Source organism: Phoxinus phoxinus (genome assembly GCF_949152265.1).
Source record: "Phoxinus phoxinus genome assembly, chromosome: 8".
NCBI classification, from domain to species: domain Eukaryota; kingdom Metazoa; phylum Chordata; class Actinopteri; order Cypriniformes; family Leuciscidae; genus Phoxinus; species Phoxinus phoxinus.
In genome coordinates, this window is record NC_136883.1 from 28,437,452 (window position 1) to 28,457,223 (window position 19,772).

General features: G+C 37.8%; 1 protein-coding gene across 1 annotated transcript in view; it reads left to right on the top strand.

The window, feature by feature from the left end:
- Positions 1 to 18,332, top strand: part of lrriq1 (leucine-rich repeats and IQ motif containing 1) — a 24,989-nt gene extending 6,657 nt beyond the window's left edge. Inside the window, exons 10-22 of the mRNA XM_079619992.1 lie at positions 1,688 to 1,872; positions 5,245 to 5,580; positions 5,872 to 6,040; positions 6,597 to 6,716; positions 7,340 to 7,429; positions 8,312 to 8,439; positions 8,541 to 8,597; positions 8,734 to 8,822; positions 9,916 to 10,014; positions 13,992 to 14,091; positions 14,212 to 14,272; positions 14,528 to 14,645; positions 17,662 to 18,332. Coding sequence (XP_079476118.1) covers positions 1,688 to 1,872; positions 5,245 to 5,580; positions 5,872 to 6,040; positions 6,597 to 6,716; positions 7,340 to 7,429; positions 8,312 to 8,439; positions 8,541 to 8,597; positions 8,734 to 8,822; positions 9,916 to 10,014; positions 13,992 to 14,091; positions 14,212 to 14,272; positions 14,528 to 14,645; positions 17,662 to 17,795 — 1,686 coding nt within the window. The 3' untranslated portion in view covers positions 17,796 to 18,332. The remainder of the gene's footprint in view (positions 1 to 1,687; positions 1,873 to 5,244; positions 5,581 to 5,871; positions 6,041 to 6,596; positions 6,717 to 7,339; positions 7,430 to 8,311; positions 8,440 to 8,540; positions 8,598 to 8,733; positions 8,823 to 9,915; positions 10,015 to 13,991; positions 14,092 to 14,211; positions 14,273 to 14,527; positions 14,646 to 17,661) is intronic.
- The last annotated feature ends 1,440 nt before the right edge of the window (positions 18,333 to 19,772 follow it).

The following is a 19,772-nucleotide window of genomic DNA, read 5'->3' on the forward strand; positions in this document are numbered from 1 at the left end:
AAAGTTGTAAACACCGCATTTTACTTAAGTAAAAGTACAGAAGTACTCATTTTTAAAAGTACTTAAGTATAAAAGTAAATGTCAATGCATTGTTTTATTATTGTTGCATTGTTGCATGTAATAGCCAATTTACAGTACCTTATGCCTCTGAATCTATGCCTGCCGACCCTCATATCAATATCACATTTATTTCTATAACACAGTTCCAGTAGTGGGATTGAATAAGTGTACTCAATAACGTCCACAATGGTTTCGGACACTCAAATGGCTGTTCCCAGTTTTTTGGCTTTTAGTATGAATATGTTAGCCGTGTTATCTATAAGCTAGTGTGTTCCAAATAAACAATGCCAAAATTTGCATTTAGAAGACCAAACCCAACGTTGAACATTAAAATCATGTTGATGTCAGAAATCCAATGTCAGATTGACGTTAATCTCCAACGTTGGAGAGACGTTGTATTGTGGTTGAAAATCAGTTGACATCAGGAACCAACATCAGTCGAGTTCTGGCGTCAACCAGACTTTCATTTCCAACCACAATGTAACCCAAATCATCCCTGACGTTACTACTTTCTACTCAAGGACCTTGACAGAAATGTAGTGGAGTAAAAAGTACGATATTTGTCTTTTAAATGTAGTGAAGTTAAAGTAAAAGTTTCCAGAAAAAATTATACTCAAGTAAAGTACAAATACTCAAAAAGTGTACTTAAGTACAGTACTCAAGTAAATGTACTTTGTTACTGTCCACCTCTGTATACACCACACCTGAAAATCTAGTTTTGAACAAATATTTAACGGTTTTAAAGTAAAAAGCAACAATTTAGAACACTTAGTAATATATATATATATTTTTATTTAATATTTTAAATCAATAGTATTTAGTATAACAAAAACAAAGATATAAATCAAATATTATATTTATTATATAAATAATAATTAATGAATGAACAAATAAATAACTAATGACATAAAATAAGTGACTACAATAATTCTACAGTAATTTCATTGTTATTGGTTCTTAAAAATAAATGTTCTTCTCTTTTCTCATACACTCTCGCACATTAGAACACATTGAAGACCAATGACAAAAAAAGCAATATATGCTCACTTGAATGGCTGTCACATCTCTGGATTGAGGCCAGCGAACCCTTTTTCACTACTAATCCAAGCCGAGTGTCATCATGCAGTTTCTTACTGAGAAAGGGAGAGTTGATTCTCTCGGGTCCAGAATGTCAAAACCATTAAACGTTTTATCCCCATTTCCTAACTGATTTCGTCTGCTCAATGTAAATATTCTCCAATAGAAAGCCCATGGAGACGGAGAGGGGGAGGGACTGGAACTAAAATTTACCCATTACTTTTTTATGGTTGCAGTGGACAGTAACTGCGGTAACCTCACATCTGAAATACTAATTGTTTTGCAAAAGCAGCTGTTTAAATCATAATTGTAAACTGATTGGCCTTTTTTTGCGACACCCTCTTTATATTTAATCTAGATCATTTTTTAGAAGATACCAGGTTTTTTTATGTTTCTCAATTATAACCCTCGCTAAGACTGTCTAGCTTTGTTATACATTATAAAATAAACAGTCACCAACAGTTAAACCAATCATTTCAAAGAGCTTTGAGCACATTGTGTGGTCGTTTCTCCTTACATTTTCATCAGGTAAATGTCTTAAATGCCTTTTTTTCTCTCTCTCAGGTCCTTGCTTCTGGAGACAGTGCCTGGTTTGATTAAGTTGAATAATGAGCAGATCGCTGCAGCAGCGGCGTCCCCAAATGGTCCAGAACAGAAGTGGAGTTTCCAGGCCTTCTGTCAGGCACAGGAGAAACAGCGAGATTTACTCATCCAGCAGCAAAAGATGGAGATCAGGTAAACAAACCAGTTTCAGTCTCTGGAAAGTACTAATAAAGATCCCCCACCCCTTGTGTTTATTACATATTTTGAAAAATTTGTCTATGCTTTCATTTACTAATTTGAACGAGGTTCTCCCAGCTTCACTTAATACCTTTTAGAAATTAAAAAAGAATCGCTTTAGCCCTGGTTGCTAATCCCAAATTGTAAAAGGTGAAGTATGAACCAGGATTATTTGAAGCATGACTTCTATTGAAATGCATATAATAGTTTATTTATATTTAAGAATATTTTAACTGTAGGTAAACTACATAGTTTATGCAGATGGTCTTTGTAGAGAATCTGAAATCCAGGCCTAAAATACCTAAAATAGGGCTAAAATAAATAATTATTTATATACATACTGTATATGCAGTATGGCAGAGAAAACTTAAACTGAGCATTTCATTATTTTTAAAATCTTGTGGTATTGCTGTAGAAATTTTGCATTTGTTAATTTTGGCATGAGTGATAATTTTTTCTTTGAGCTCATACATGGTGAATATCAACAAAAAATTACACTTTCACTTCTGTCAATACAAAAGCCGCCTTAGACGCTGCTGCAGACCACCAGCAAATAAAGCAGAACACTCACCATGTTTCATAAAGCATGATTGGCAGAAGTCTGTGTGTCCTGTGGTTCAAGCTGAGGTCTCTCATAGCTTGGAGGACTTTAGAGAATCCCCCCCAACCCTTCCGCCGCACACTCTGCACAAAGGGTCTTTTGCACACCCGTGGGGACCGCTGCAGACGTTTAACATCTGACCTGACCCAGTGTCAGTCCCCAGCTTTGGCAAGGTGAAGACTCTGCCGTCTGACCGCGATACAATGCTAAACCAATGCCCGTGTTGATTAGAGTGACAGACTGAACTGAGGGATTCATTTAATGTCAGCAAACCACACTGATAAAATGGAATTTATGGCACTGAATTATAAATAGGAATGTTGTGTCACTGCAAAAGCTGTGTTAGTTCTTCAAAATAAAAAAAATAAAAAAATCCCGTTTTTTCTCTGAGGTAATTTCAGTTGTCAGTAAGTAGGGGAACTGTGTAAGGTCTAGGAGTGTATTTATTTTCATTGGCATGCTTTTTACAGCTTTGTGATAATGTTTGGCTTTCAGAATGTCCATTGCTGACTGTATATGCAATTTGACATTAATTTGTTTTAATGAGGTAATCAAATTAGTGCTTGTGCTGTATTTGAACATGTTTCGACAGTAGTTTTGTTTCCCGGTACAAATGTACATTGCATTGGACTCTTGGATGGATCTTTTTACGGCTCTATTCTGAACTGAAGTGTGTGTTGGAGGGGTGCGGATGCCCCCTTAACCGTGTCAGAGGATTAGAATAGCAGGGACTCAATAGTGACAGAGCTGGTTTCTGATGTTGACAGCAGAGACGGGCTCAGGGGTCAGGGGCAGGAGGGGCGAACTAGCCATGGCTAATAGAGTAATTAAAGGGGTATTGAGACACACCTTTGTAGAAACTTCCTGAAACACTTCATTATAGTTTTACATCCCTCAAGAAATGTCTAATTCATTTGTTAAAGGATAGTTTAAATCTTCATCAAGATGTTGGTAAAACATTATAAGGTTTTCATTTATTACATCGATTACTTAACTGCATTAGTTACCATGAACTATTAATGAAAAGTACTTCTAAAGCATTTATTAATCTTAGTTTCAACATTTACTAATATTATAATATTAAAATCAAAATCCGAACTAATCTAACATGAACTAGTCTAATAATGAACAGTTGTATTTTTATCAACAAACATTAAAGGGCACCTATTATGACATTTAAAATGTTCCTAATGTTGTTTAGGGAGTCCCCAACAACAGTTTTACGTGCATGCAATGACAAAAAACACTTTTGTTGTCGTATAATATGCATTTATTTTTACCTGATTTGCTCACCGACTCCCAAATGATTCGTTCAACGACTCATTTTTCAAACCCCTCCTCTGCGCGACGCTAATCTGCGTTGATTGGTCAGATGACCCAGCAGTGTTTACAGAGAAAATACTTATTGTTTAACACGGAGTACAATGATGCTTTTATCAATTAAATTGTGTTATAATAATTATTATAGTCCACTGCTTTGTAGTTTGTAGTAAAAAACTAAAAATAAGATAAAGAATGTAATGTTATGTTAGCGAGCATAGCCCAGAGTTCATATTGTAAAAGCACAATCAGTCTTTATTTGCATTGCCCGATGCATAAACATAAAGTTTTTACAAAAAAAAAAAAAAAAAATGTAGTTACGTTACTACGAGGTATTACTCTATTCTTTAAGACAACTCCGAAAACAACGACAAACACTTCACATCTCAATACAATTGTCATTGAAGACCTAGAAGCTAAACGGTGCTTACACAACAAACAAAATAATTATTAAGCATGCTACATAAAACATAAAAGCAACAATTATTAATAACACTTACAGGTTGTGATACGGAGGAGGAAGCTGATGCAAATACACTTGGAACTGAACCTTCCTTCAATATCAGCGGCTCGCGAATCCAAGTTTGATTGCATTTAAGTTAAAGCAATCGTCTTGAAAATGGCGCGAGCAAAGCACAAGGCTCGGACTACACTTCTGTGGTATAGTTGTATATATGAATTGTAGCCACTTAGTCTTCAAATGCTCCTCCTTGGGCAGATGAAAAAAGTTGGCTTTTGAGTCGCACTTCAGAACACAGCGTCTCGTCGCCATGACGTTTTCAAGTTTTCCCTGGCCTTGGAGCGCAATAAGTGGGCGTATCGTATTCAAATAACTTGACAAGTTGACGTCATCTAGTCAGAGAAAAAGCTTCGGTCTTCTAACGATTCATAAAAATGACTCCGAGTCGACTCTTACTTTTGAAAGACAATAACTTTATATACGGTGCACTTTCATATTTCAAACTTTGCAGGATGTTTTTGTTCACTTAGATCTATGTTACACACTACATGAAAGGTAAATTTCAAAATTCCATAATAGGTGCCCTTTAACAAAGATGGATAAATACTGTAATAAATGTACTACTCATTGTTATTAGTTAATGCATAATACAAACTATTGTTATCTAATAGGACCCTGTAGTGTTATCAAGATGTATTTTTTCCATAAAAGACTTTTAAGGGGCCATTTACACATACCGGTATGCAATTTTGCATTTAAAAATGCTGTGTCATGTGCAAGATGCTGCAAAAACACTAGATGCAAACACTACTTTCAAACATATCCGTCCAATGCATGTTTACAGAGAATAACAATGAAAAAGCAACTTAGTGGAATGCAAAAACGTTGTGTGTGAATGGTTCCTAATACATGAAATTTGTGTATCTCTCTCACGTTTTTCACGCAGTTCTGCGCCCTCGCAACATGACGCCCAGCTTCTTGCCATTGGTCACCAACCAGACCTGTTCAGATTGGCAGTGGACCAGCGTTACGCCCATGAATACGGTGACAGCTGTGTCACTGAAGATTTTGCACTGGCCTCAGCTGCTTGTAGTCGTTCATGTAGGTTTTCTGAAGCATCTTTTTCACAGGGACAAAGTCCAGAGAAGCAACCTCGACATACAGCAGATTGGCAGCATCCACAGAAGTCTCAACTTTCTCAATCTGACCTTGAGCTTCGATCTGCTGACTGCATGGAGACACAAAGTGAGATGGAACCTGTTCAGGCACTGAACCTTAAAATGTATGACTCTCACGCACAATATTTCTCTTACTTTGTCGCAGTGACGTTTACAGCATTTATTATCTGTTTGTAGAAAACATCTCCCATGAAGGTACATTTAGTTTTAGCTAAAGGTAATCAAAATAAAGCTCATCTTTAAGTCATTCATATGACATCGGAACCCTGCTGGGTCTCTCTCCAGATGTTTTAGCGCAGATGAATCATCCAAGGCTTGAGTTCAGTGACATTCATTTAGTCTCTCATGACCTTGGTGAGTCATCAGATAAAATTGTCTTCTGTGCTATCACTCAGAGAGGCAGCTGTGGTGATCCAGCAACGCTGGCGGAGGAGATGCGTATTGCGGAGACGTGAGGGCCTCCCAGGCTTAATTGAAAAAACTAACACAAAATCAAGTCTTCATAAGGTGGGAGATACCTGCATTGAGAGGCCTGAGAGGGAACGTGCTGCTGTTGTTATTCAGGTGAGACTCACAAAAATTCCTGTGTTCATTTTGGTTTTGATCAAGGATTGTTTGATCTACAGCATCATATCTCTGGACACGTGTTTTCCATACCTCCTTTTATGAATGCAATAAATAACTTGAATGAAATTAAATCATCTTCATTACACCTATTACTGCCAAGCGCTTGTTTTGAGTCGGTTGGTAGTGCTTTTGAAAAACAGGCTACTCCTTTCACATGTAACTTCTAAGGGATATTTTCTCTCTCTCTTTGTGTTTAATGAGTCTCTAAGGACTCGAACCGAGAGAATAAAATGATTAATCAGATTCCAACGTGTCGCTGGAGTGGGAGCGCTAGGGTTCTGATCTGTTAAGTCTTTTTTTCCCCCGCGGGGAATACGCAGATTTAAAGGCATCCCGGTGTTACATTTGTCTTACAAAGCCAAAGTCACAGAAAGTTCAAACTGCAGACCTCGGGGCAATTAAACAGAGGTTAACATGTTTTATCTTCCTAATGGGATAACACACAATATTTATGCTTGCATGTGATTCATGGCTGTGTGTATTGCCCCTGCAGGCTGTGTGGAGAGGCTGCGTTCTGCGGAAAAGACTGGCCCGTGCTCTAGCTGCCGCTCAGATCACAGAAAGCGATGAGGACTTTGAAGAGGTGGACATGGAAGAATTCATTTTTGATGAGGTATGAGCAGCTGCGTGGTGCTCCTGCCATCACGGTGAAGTCGGCAGACAGATAGCCTGGGCCACTGCGCTGACAGTCCTTTAACTAGCGCTTGTAGCCGTGAGGCGGGAGGCTGTCAGCAGTGATTAGGTATTGAAAAAGAACAGTCAATGAGCGGGAAAGAGGGGAAGGAAAACCTTGTTTCTTTTTCTTATGTCACCTGCTATTTTCAGCCCGTTTGCATCACGTTTACTCAAATTAACATTGGCTTAACCTATGAATTACGCTAAGTGAGCTCATCTGTGTAGCTTATAAGGCGATTTATTATAGTGTGTTACGATGTCATGTTAAATTAAACTGTATTATTGGTCTACATCTGAAAATTCTGGAGTTTTTCATAAGTTCAATTTCTGCCTGTCATGGGGGGGGGGGGGGGTGTTTTGAAGTAGATACATTCTCAAGTGTTTGTCACGCACAGGAAACGAGTTCAGTGCTTTTAACTTAATGTGATCTGCTACTTGCTTTGAAGGCTTAATGAAAACATCAAGATGCACTTTATCAACTATGCAAATCCAATCAGATGCCATTTTAGAACAGCTCAGTACCAGCTCTTTTTCATTTTGTGTGTGTCCTGTTGTACATAGAAAGTGCAGGAGAAAGACTGGATAACCCTGCATTCCTATTCTTCACCGGCCAGAATGATGGCATTTTCGGAACAACTGCCATTGCCAAAGGTAACAGCCGTAGGAACCCTCCTTCTGTCTGTGGGCCGGCACAATCAGAGTCTCTCTGGGTGATTAAGTGCCGAATTTATTGCCTCCAAAAACACAATTACTTTCTGGGCCGCCTCAAACTTCCTTCTCGTCAGCAGATGTCATTTTTCAGCACGGTGCTTTGTCTCCTGCGGTTTCTTTTCTTTAGCAAGAGCTGGCCTTTTCTATCATGGTAGCGGCGCTGTGATGTGATGCAGCTGCTGCTGTTGAAATGTAGAGATTGTCGAATGCACTTCAATGTTCTTAACCAAGATGAAAACTGAGCAGCAGAAATATTGTCTATGCTTAAATAAAAGTGTATTTGCGCCCATTTGTGCTTCCACACATGCGTGCTGGTCTGAAAACCAGCTGTGATCAGGCGCATTGTTGGCGCGTTGCTATTTTGAGGCAACTGAAATAGACTGCTTTTTGTAATTTAAAGAGCACGTAAGTAATGTGTGCCTATAGGCGGGTCCACAACGCTTTTCCCGTAGATGGTCTGCTCGCGCGCTAGAGAAGCGTTCAGTTTTTCCGCTTGCAAATTCCGCCATGTAAATAGCGAATCTGCCATGGCGCGAGCGCAACTGGATTTTAAAGGGAATGGGAGATGAGACTCTAATTTGATTTAATGCACGTTACACCCAAAACACACCCATTACTTATTAAGAGAATAGGGACATCCCTTTTAGACAATGCGTCGGGCGCACCGACCATTTTTCCCGTCGTTAAACTAGCAAAAGTGGATTCGGACACGCCCATAGTGCACTTGCTCCGTGCACTTTAGACCATGCGCTTAGATCGTTAAAATATGTGTTAGAAATGACATACTGATGCTATCTTTGATTATCTTTTTGGTACTTACAGTCTCAACTCCTTCTTCCGATGCCGCCAAAGACCCTATCTGTTTTTCCACGGCAACCAAAACATGCCTGGTCAGATAGTGCAGATGCAGCCAGCTTGGAGCAAAACGTGTCGCCTCACCTTAGTAGCAGGTGATCATTTGGGTTTGTTTCTAATGCTCATGATTATTCAAATTAACATTTTGCTAATGTTTTCTTGCAATGTCTATGGTTTTCTGAACAAACATTTCCAGATCAGTCCTCAAAAAGAACAACATGTCCGAGAAATCAGAAAAAATGCTCAATGAATGGTATGTTTCTAGGCTCCTTTGTGCAGATCTTTCAATAATAAATAATATTATTGGAATAAATAATAATAAATGATTTTTAATTCTACATTTGAAAAAAAAAGGGAATTTTAGTTACTCTTGCTAACTTCTATTTCAGGGGCATCACTAATGAGTCCACTGCCCTTCTCATGATGAAGAGAGCCAAAAAAATGAAAGGCAGGAAACAGCAGGAGAAAAGATTATTGGGTAGGCATATCCATCCATCCATCCATCTTATGAGCTATACTTAAAACCATTCAACTTTTAATTCAGTAGATCCTATATTGGAAATCCTAAATCAGTGCATCTCAATCAGGGCGCTCTGTCTCTGTCAATCTTAATAACGGGCTTCATCATGACTTACAATGATTTAAAATAAGTAAAAAGATTTCTAAACCTGGGAAAGTCATTTAAATCAATAAAATCATATAATTCCATGTCTATTTTTATGAATATACTGTACACTTTATAGTTAGGCCAAGCTACAAAATATTATAAAGTAAAACATTTTTTTTTTTATTCTTATCCTTTAACCTTATCCAGTAAATCTCAACTGGAAACAGTGACGGGGCCTTTGAATATTGTTGTGGACCCTGTAGATTCCTTACAGTATTAGCATCCGGTATAGCCAGTGCAAGTACTTTCCTGTCAGTAAAGTTACATTGCAGTATAATACTGCATATTTAGTCTAATTAAAATCACTACCACTAAAAAGGCTGCTATCTATCAATCAATCTGTACTGACACTCAGAAACGTCTCTGTCTTTGGTGAGCAGTTGTGTTACACTTAACATTGATCTTTTGATTCCACGAGAAGCTTAATCTGTCATAACAGCAAGCAGCTCCACCCTGGTCCATGCCTTGTCATGTTCGATTGGCCTGTCTGCAAACATTCTCACATATATTCCATCGTGCTTTGAGTTCCAAGGGCCCAGAATCAGCTTCATTACTAGGAGTTAGGAAACATCAGTGCTCATAAGTTCAATGGGCCGTGAGTCTAAGAAGAATCCCAGACACGGTAGTCCTGGCCCTGGTCTGGATCCTAGAGGGTTGGCCTGAAGCCGGCTTTGATCAAGGTCAGGAGTGCGTGACTCTAATGCCACAAATCCAATCATGGCCCCATCAAATGAGGGCCTGTGTCAAGCTCTCAGAGCCACTGCTCCATGGGCCCTTTGGTCTCGTAATGGAAAGTGAAGCTTTGGTTTCTGTCAGTTTTCAGTTTGCGCTTGTCTGCTCGATGAATCCTGCATTCGCATGAGCTCATTTGTGGCTGCGTTCCTGTCTGTGTTATGTGTTCTAGACCCAAATCTACGTCTGGCCCTGTTCAGGAGCCACAGTAGCCAGTTTGTTTCCACAGAAACTCAAAGAACACGTTTTGCTTTCAAGGACAACTTTAAAGGTAGGACTGTATATACACCACAAACCAAATAAATCACTATATAAATTATAAAATGAATCTATATTTTTTTTTTTTCTCTGTATAAATGAACTGATTCACCATATGAATCAATTGGTTTATTATATGAATCAGTTGTTGTCATATAATATACAACAATTGATGGAGTTTGCACAATTTCCTGATTTCTGAGAGAACTGATCCATTTTTATTATTCCCCGTGGGCTGGATCCATTCAGTCAACTGGGACACGCTTGGATCTATCTTGTGTGTAATACACAAAAACATACACATCGCTCGATCAAATTGAATGCACATGATGGGATCGTAAATAGCTAGCTATTAGGTTGTTTGGGATGGTGGAGAATAAACAAGATGATTGTATTTCAGGAGACTTTGTAGCGGACCTGAAGTGTGAAATTGAGTTAAGTACAGAGGAGGTAGGGCACTTAGGGGTTCCAGACTGAGAGAGAGTGCTGTCTGCAGCCCTTGTGCCACCCTAGGGGGGTGGGGCTTTCAGTGCGATGCTACCGAGCGTAAGAGATAAGGGATAGATGAAGGGTCACGTTAAAGAGCAGGGCAAATAAATGAAAAGATATCCTCTTTACAAGCGAACGGTTGCTTTTTTTCCTGACTTTTTTGTTGTTGTTCAGACTCCTCCGCCAGTCCCATGGCGTATGTAAGCCGATACCCATTTTCAAGTGGGTTACTTCATGTCCAGCACATCCACAAAAGAAAGCTTGGATAAAATAAACACGAGTGAGGCGGATATCTCGGAAAGAATCTGTCACGGCTTCGGGGGGCTAATCACCTCCAGAAGGGGGCTTGGAGCACTCGGCTGAAATGTAAGCCCCTGCTGGGGGAGAGCAGGGGAGCGGCGGCCAGCCTGTAGCCTGAGGCTTGGGGCCGTCCCTGGTGTGGTTGGGGTTGTGTTGCTGGTGCCTTCCGCAGGTCAGCAGAGGGGAAGCGCAGGTAGCCTTACCCAACCCCAAAGCCAGGACACAGTCCCATGATGCCCTGCTCATGTTGGTTTCAACGTCTTTAATCTTAAGAAATGCAATCACTATTATGTTAAATGCAGCGTAGTTGCTTTGCATTAACCTGCAAGTTTTTGCTGCTCTCCTGTGTTTAATTTACACCATGTGTCCTGTATTTCCAGTCTCCTGTATCTGCTGGGCTTGGCACTGTATCACTTCTCAAGTAGATGATGCTTTTGGTTTGGTTGGATTCCTTTGCAAGGAAATCTTGCAAGAGAGTCCACAGAGTCCACTTTTTGAATCACTTGAAGGAGTTTAACTGACATATATTGTCTTACTTGGTTCATACAGTATGTGTAGCTTAACAAATGATTGATTGTTTCTATTTTTGCACTTTATTAAACTAAATTAAAATAATCAGAGAGGATTTTTAAAACATCAGTTCTTAAATTTAAAAAAAGTTTAGATAAACCAAGCATTTAAATCTCACATTAAGATGAATCAGATTCCCTCCATTTCGGTGTCCTTTTTTGATTGCTTCAAATTGATGTGATTGACAATGTGTGTGTATGTGTGTGTTGACCGCTGGTTGACCGCCTGTGGTCTGCACTCTGGAGGTGAAGGTTTGACCCAGGGTAAAGGAAAGTGGGAGACAGAACCTCACGATAAAAGACCTGACCTCCCTCTTTGAGGCTACTCGGAGAACTCCCAAACAATCAAAGCCCCTTGGGTATGTCTCGTACACACACGCACACACACATACACACTCAAGAATCCCCCACATGCAAAGTGTGTCTAGTGGATAGCCTATGCGTGTGTGCATGGGGTGACTTCACTGCAGTGAAACAATTTAGGCATTTTGGACACCAAATTCCAGTTTAGTAAGTCAGACCCAAAAATAACTAGAAAATCTATGGGAGCATTTTTGATAGACACAAGATTATTATTTTGTGAGATGGAATATAGATAAGCATCAAAATATGAAAGATCTATTGTAGAATATTTTTTTGTTTTTGTCTTTGTTCATTTTAAAGTTCCCTCTGAGGATGCATATATAATCTTAATGTGTTTTTGTACTTTCTCTATCACTCTCTTGTTATTCTCTCTCTCTCAGTTGTTTTGTCAGGACTAACCATGTGTCATTGCCTCAGTATTAGTACTAAGGAAGAGTAGGATTTCTGAAAATACCTGCGCAGTGACCTTAAGGAAATCATGTTGACCCGCTTCTCTGAACCCACCCCCAGCAGTTCGGTTCTGTCATCCTGACCCTCTATGAAAGAGTTGATTCTCTGAGTCCTGCCACCGCCATAGCAGCACCACACTGCCTAATGTACTTAAGAGCCCATCTAACAGCCGTGACTCCTGGGCCTCCTAATGTCCTGAGGGTGGGATAGATGGGGGGTGCTAGTTCGAAAGCTACTGGATGCTACATGTGCATGTGTTTGTATCATATAATATCTGTGGTTAACTCTGGAGAATCTTCCCTAAATCTGTGTGTTCACTGATATGATACAGGCAATTTCTACCCCCCTTTTTTTTTCTTTTTTTTACTTTTCAGCAAATAATAATATTTATTATGAACCTGCCTTAATGCACACCTTTTTATGAATCACTTTTTATGAACTCAGGTAACATTTTTATCATTGTTAAAATATAATTATATTGAATCTATAACCAGCTAAATGCTATAAATTAAATATTAATAATACATTATAAATAATGTTAAAATGATCATATAAACTTATGTACCAAATATTCTTTTCTATTCTATTCTATTCTATTCTATTCTATTCTATTCTATTCTATTATTATTTTAAAATTCAGTGGCCCCTAAAGTATTTGGACACATAAGGGACACAAAATGTATGATCATCATTGCATTAGATAAACTAGACAATATTAAACCAGTGGACATTTATTTTAAATAAAAATAACACAAGCACCATTTTCAAGTAAAAATGACTTTAGGGCCAATTGGTTAAAGGTCATTGCAAAATGACTAAGTAAAGTTAGTTTTGAGAAAAGCATGATTTGTTTGCAAAGGCCATTTGGATAAATATTTTGTTATTGAATGCAATGAATTTAATTAATTTTGTGTTCAAGTGTAAGTGTCCAAGCCGTTGGGAGTGGAAAGTTCTGTGGGTGATTTACTTACACTATGCTCACTTTGCACATTAAAGAACACAGCAGCAACCGGATCATTTCCATAATGATCAACGTAATCTACCAAGAGCAGCGCAAATTACCGTCAGGTTTAAGATATGCTTTTTTTGGGCCGTTAAATAAATACCAGTAAATTGACACACGCAAACCTTAGTAAATCACATTGATTCATTTAAATACTCTCCTCCCTTAAATGTTGCATCTGAAAGGGAAACTCCTACAAATGCATATGCAAAATCACACTAATTTGCCCTGTGTGGTAAATCTGTCCGTAAGACTTTTCAGCACCAATAAGGAATAAATGTGGATTGCCTTTTTCCCTGTTTTCTCGCTCAGCCCTTAGGGAGGAGTTAATCACTTGACATTTTTAGTGGATTTTCAATTAACCCATGACAACTGTAACCCATAAACCTTGTCTGCTCTTTATTTTTTGCCAAAACCATGGAAATGACTTAAATAAATGGCTCATTAGTTCCAGCACTTGGCCGTCAGAAGTTATCAATTCATGCTAGTTTCCACCGAGTTTATTCTGAATTAAGGCTTTTTAGTGATGCATATTGTCTATAAATTCCCCTACTTCTTACATACTCATTTGTTTTTTATTGCTCAGATGACTTAAATATACACCACAGAAGTTGGTGAAACAAACGTAATTTTCATGTGCTCTCCAACCTCACAGACTTGTTTCTTCTGCTCCTTAGCTACAGTCCAAAACTGTTCTTTTTTGATTCACTTGGTGCTTATCAGGAATTGTCTGGCAAACAACCCCTCTTCTGTTTATTTCTGTGTATGAAAACAAATCTTTTGGGTACTTTTCTTCTTGTTTTATGTCAAATGCAGCTCACAAAGCAGCGAATGAAGTTTACAAATCAGCGAAAGCAGAGGAAAAACAAACTTACCAGTGGCTCCAACCCGACACAGACTCTACAGGCACGGGACGGTGAGACACACTGCTCTGAACTAATAGTTCACAACAATGATCAGTTATAGTGGTGACTATGTTGTGAATATGCGGTGGTGTAAATTGTGTTAGAGATAATCTATTCAATTACTTTTTTAGGGAACATTTCCTCCCTGATATTGGCCATGATATTCTTAATGGTGGGAGAGTGCAGCTTGTGGTAAGAACCATTTTTTGTCTTTTCTGCACTTAAAACTGTTCACTAACATGACACTGCTCACCTTTTTCACAAATCGTGTGCTAATTAACTGCGAAGTTACATTTAAAGTGGTACTCGTGCAAATTAAAAAAACTTACGAACAATTGCTGCTGTTATCCCCGTAAATACTTATTTGAAGGAGAGTGAATTTATGAATGTTTGAGTGTGTGAGAGGTTGTCTATACTTTAATGTACCTGTTTTTTTCCTTTTCTTAGGCCATTGGGGACAGAGACGGTGTAGATTCGGGAGAACAATTTTGGGCTGACTCCACTGATGTCTCTCCACCTCTGAAAAAGCATACTCAAGCTCGGAGATACTCAGCTGAAAACAGAAGTGAGTGTTTTACTTAAGTGAATTAACATAAAAAATAATAATAACATAAAATAAATGTAATAAAAATATAAAAAACACATATTTGTTTGTGCCAGGTCTGTTTATATTTGGTAATACTGATATTTACAGAGACCAACTGCATATCATGCATACTCATGCAGTGAACTTTTTTTTTAGCCTACTGCTTTAAGGTTTGCGTAAAAATATTGCTTAAGCAGACCATTTGCTTTTTAAATATTTTTTTGCTGATAAAAAAGGTAATGGAGTATGTAAAAGCCCATTAACATTAGAAACATCTGTGCCCTCATTGTGAATAATATCACGCAAGCAAAAAAAAAAAAAAAAGAACATATAAAACACTATTCATTTTTTTTTAACTTTTATCTCTTTTTCTGCTCCAGGTTTATGTTATACTCAGAACATCATGTTCTGCCGTTTGATTTATCTCAGTAATAATTTATGAAATGTTAAGGGATGGGATTAATTAAGGAAGGATTTTAAAACACTGCGGACTTCACACAATGATGTGAGGTTAAATCATGTCAGTCAGGTGCCAAATCAAATACTGCACACGAGTTCAGTGGGTGTGGCATGAAGCGCTCGATGGAAACTGACATGAATGTACACATCATCTGGCTCACTTGATAACCTATTACAACATCACACAAATTCGATTTCACACAATTGAAAGCCACTTGACATCACCATGCACTTTTGTTATATGGAAAAAAGCATGTTTGATTCTTGTTTCCACTGTTTTTCCACTGACCAAATTTAGACAAGTGAATGCGTGAGAACTTTAGACAAACATGTTTATATCTATATATATATATATAGTATATACCGTTCAAAAGTTTGTTGTCGCTAAGTTTTTAACTTTTATGTGGCTAAGAAATTAGCTTTTATTCAGCAACAATTAATTAAATTGATAAAAAGTGAAAATTGATGATGTTCTTCTGTTATTCATCAAATGATCCTGAAAAAAAAAATGCATGACAGTTTCCACAAAAAAATTATGCAGCACAAATGTTTGCAACATTGATAATATTAAGAAATGTTTCTTTAACACCAAATCAGCATATTAGAATTATTTCTGAAGGATCATGTGACGCTGAAGACTGGAGTAATGATGCTGAAAATTCTTCTTTGTCATCACCGGCAATAAAAAACATTCAAAATATAATAAAATAGAAAACAGTTATTTCAAATTGAAATAATATTTCACAATATTACTGTTTTACAGTTTTTTTGATCAAATAAATACAGCCTTGGTGAGCATAAGCAATTTTTTCCAAAACCATTAAGAAATTCAAAACTTTTTAATGGTATATAATAATAAATATATATAATATATGTGTGTGTAAGTGTGTGTGAACACGTGTGTCAGCTTAGCAGACAGATGCCAGGGTCGATGAGGGGACGGGGGGGGGGGGGGGGGGGGTGATAATCTCTCTTTCAGCAGGAAACGGTCAGTGAGAGACCCCTGACACCTCTCTGATTAAGTGCGAGCTCTGTCACACACTCTGTGCAACTCAGGACTCACCCTGACAAAGATCCCACTGAGTGACACAAGCAGGGCTCGGCGCATTTAACATAGTGATGTCGGGCTGTGAAGGCTTTTCACTGTCTGTCCTAATAAAGCCAAATTAGATTCCGCTGACGATTTGAAAATGAAATCCACGAGGATGCTGACAGCCTGACCGACTGAATGACTGACTGGCTGTCTAAATGACTGACTGAATCAAGCCTTTCACATAGAGGTATTTATAGGTGAATCATTGGAGAAGCGTATAGTGGTATGAAGACTAATTCTACAGATCAAAGACAATGTAAATGCAAGATTCCTTTATAGATTCATTTGACAGTTTGTATGCTAAAGCTATTTCTCCATAATCCACAAACATCGGTACTCAGTTTCTGAAAAGAGAATGTTTTATTCCCGTTGCGTGTTAGCCTGTTTATCAGCTAACGTAATACAAATTTTCCCAGTCCATCATAGGCCTCTTGTGATTTGAATTGGATCAGCGTGAGCGATTAGGTCATGGGCACAAAGTTGACATGCTTAGTACTATGTTCAATTATAGTAAGGACTCTATAAATACTACTTAGCTTTAATGCAACAGGATACCCTCTACTTACTGGGGCCGAGCCATAAAGAACAGTTTAGGGAGCCATAAACGTTTTCATTATGTGTGTAGAGGAAATCTCCCGGTGCCTCATTTTTTGCCCTCTTTCAAAGGTAATGGGAGCAAAAATGGCTGAAAACAATTTGTTTGGTCACAGCGGTTAAGTGAGTGTGTGGCCGTTTTATTAAATATCAGCCCACAAAATTCGGGGTAACAACATTTGTCTCTTTGAATATAAACTTCCAGGGTTTGAAGTGCAATTAATATCCATCGAGGGCTGACGTCTAGTTTTTCCACTTTAATCAACACAGACAAGGAACAAATTAATACAAATGTAGTAAAACCCAAAATTTGTATTAGCTAAACGATTACTACATTTGTTAAATGGGTTACACTTTATTTTAAGGTAACTCCATAACAGATTAAATAGACAAATAAGTACCGAGCAATATTAATGAACTACATGTACATACTATAGGGTTAAGATTGGGATTTGGTTTAGGGTTACTTGAAGCTTTCACCTTCACATAATAAATATGTGTTTTTGTGCACACAAGTGTTTGCATAAAATGTATTAAGAGGAACAGAACAGTTGGCTTCAGACTACATTTGATCTTTGAAATTGAAATTTGAAAATATTGTGTGCACGACTCTATGAAGTTTTACCTGCTGTTTGGTTTTGCCATGTATGACTTCTTGCTGAGTGCAGCCATGGGTTCTACACGTGGAACACATCAGCCACAGAAAAAAGCTTGCATTGTTCTGTGTGTTCGAAAGAACTGTCCTTGTTAGAAACACCAGAAATGTCAGTCAAAGCCTTAACAGGTCATTGAAAATGGATTAGCATCATTGAAGGTGTGTTTTTCACAAAATGATCTTTGTCTTCACAGAAACAGAAGTGCCGTCACCCACCAGAGTCAGTTCAGCTCCGATCCAAAAGGAACGCATCTCGTTCCGGGACAACCCAGTGCGACACAGCGGAGGCTGGGGTGGAGGAAAGAAGAGGGCCAAAGTGAACAAGTAAAAAGATAACCACGTCAGCTTGTGTTTGTTGCACTGAGACAATATTGATTCAGTTTGTTCTTTTGTTTTCAACCCTTCGTATTTGCGGCCGTGTATATATTCCGAGTGTGATGGATGTCTTGTTGATGTAAGCCCTTAACAAGACTTACAATGCACATTTGATCTCCGCTGAAATTCCTTGCAGCTGCTGTTTTTACTAAAATCCAGCTTCCTCTTCTACAAATGAATTAGAAGCAATGGATGAGATATAGCCCAAATATCTGCAGGCGGTCACAGGATACGTATTGCTTTCAAGTATCACTCCATTTAACATGAGCACTGCGAGCCATGGAATGGGTGGAAACCATTTACAAATGACATGCTTAATATGCAGACAATGACAGGCAATAAAAACCAGCTTGTTCCTGTATTTAATTTACTTTTTTCTTTCCTTATACTGGGAATTTGTGTTGTTCATAAAGCTCAATATAAAATGATGCACATTTAATGAACGTAATATATCAAAGATCACTGTCAATAAAGTATTCGGTTTGTACTCAGCTCTGCCTCAAACACCTTTTTTTTTTTTTTTTTTTTGCATCTATGTAATGCATCTATGGCAAACAATCAGAAAATAGGTGAAAAGAAATGCATTAGATGTTTTTTCTTTAGTGTTAGTGTAACAGATCATATCCTTCTTTCTTTATTTGAACTTTCTGGCACCAGTTTAGGGATCATTTTGTATGCCTAGAAATGATAAAATAGCCTAAATCTTGAGAATGGGCTGTCTTATTAGTGGGAGTTTTGGCATTGTGTTTTGGTACGCGTCCCATATAGAGTACAGTACATTTCCAAGTTTCCACTTTTGCTGAATCTCAGAATAACAGACTGAATTTGTAGACTGATGCCAGCAGGTAATTCATGCCAGTTGTTACCCACAGAAAACATAGGCAAACTCTGAGAGATAATCTTTTCAACTGCCAGCAAGAGCAGATCTGCATAGGTTAGTAAAACCCCGTAGAGCCATATAAAACCTATTGGTTTGTTTGGGTTTCTAATAGACTACGTTGTATTTAACTACCCAGGAACGCATTATGGGGAAAATAATCCTTCACACTAAAATGAAAAGGCCTTTCAAAGCAAATTTGACATCGCAAGCTCAATGCATCTGGCCTGACCTGAGCTGCTCAATCACAGCAGCTGGAAGAAGTGGCATGGCCACAAACCGTTTATTATCATTTTAATTACTTAAGTGACTGCAAAGGCGTATGTACACAAACTGACACTCTGGAACTGAACTCTGACTTCCAGCAGAGATTCATTCTGTCTATAGTACGTTTAAAAAGAGAGAGAGAAACAGAGAGAGGCAATAAACAATGGCAAACATGTCATTGGCCTGAAAGCCTCATGGCCTTCACAAAACCTTTAAAATAATGTAAGAATGTACCTTCATAATAGAGAAAAGCATCTATGTACCAAATTTGACAGATATCATATTAGGGTGATCTCTATTCCGGGATATTATTATAACTGAAACTAAAAGTAAAAACCATAAAAAAACTATTTCCATTTTAATTTATACTTAATGTTCAACGTGATGTACTAAAATGAAATACAATTAATAAAAACTATAGACATATAAAAAAAACTTTATTAACAAAACAAAACAAAATTATGAAATGTTTACCTGAACATTAAATGAAATGGAAAAATGGAAAAAATATGTATATACAAATTTAAAATGTAATTCAAAATATTAATAAAAACTATCAATGATACTAAAATATCACTGCTGTCATTATATATTTCCTTCTTACATTAAATTATATTATATTACATTATATGTCAATGACATGCAAGGATCCTCACAGGTTATGAATATTGTATGTTATTAAGACTTCATATATTATGTTTTAATTAATAATTTGTTCAAGATTTGAGTATAATGCATGCTTGCAACATCAAAAATAATAATCAATAATGATACAAAAATAAAGAC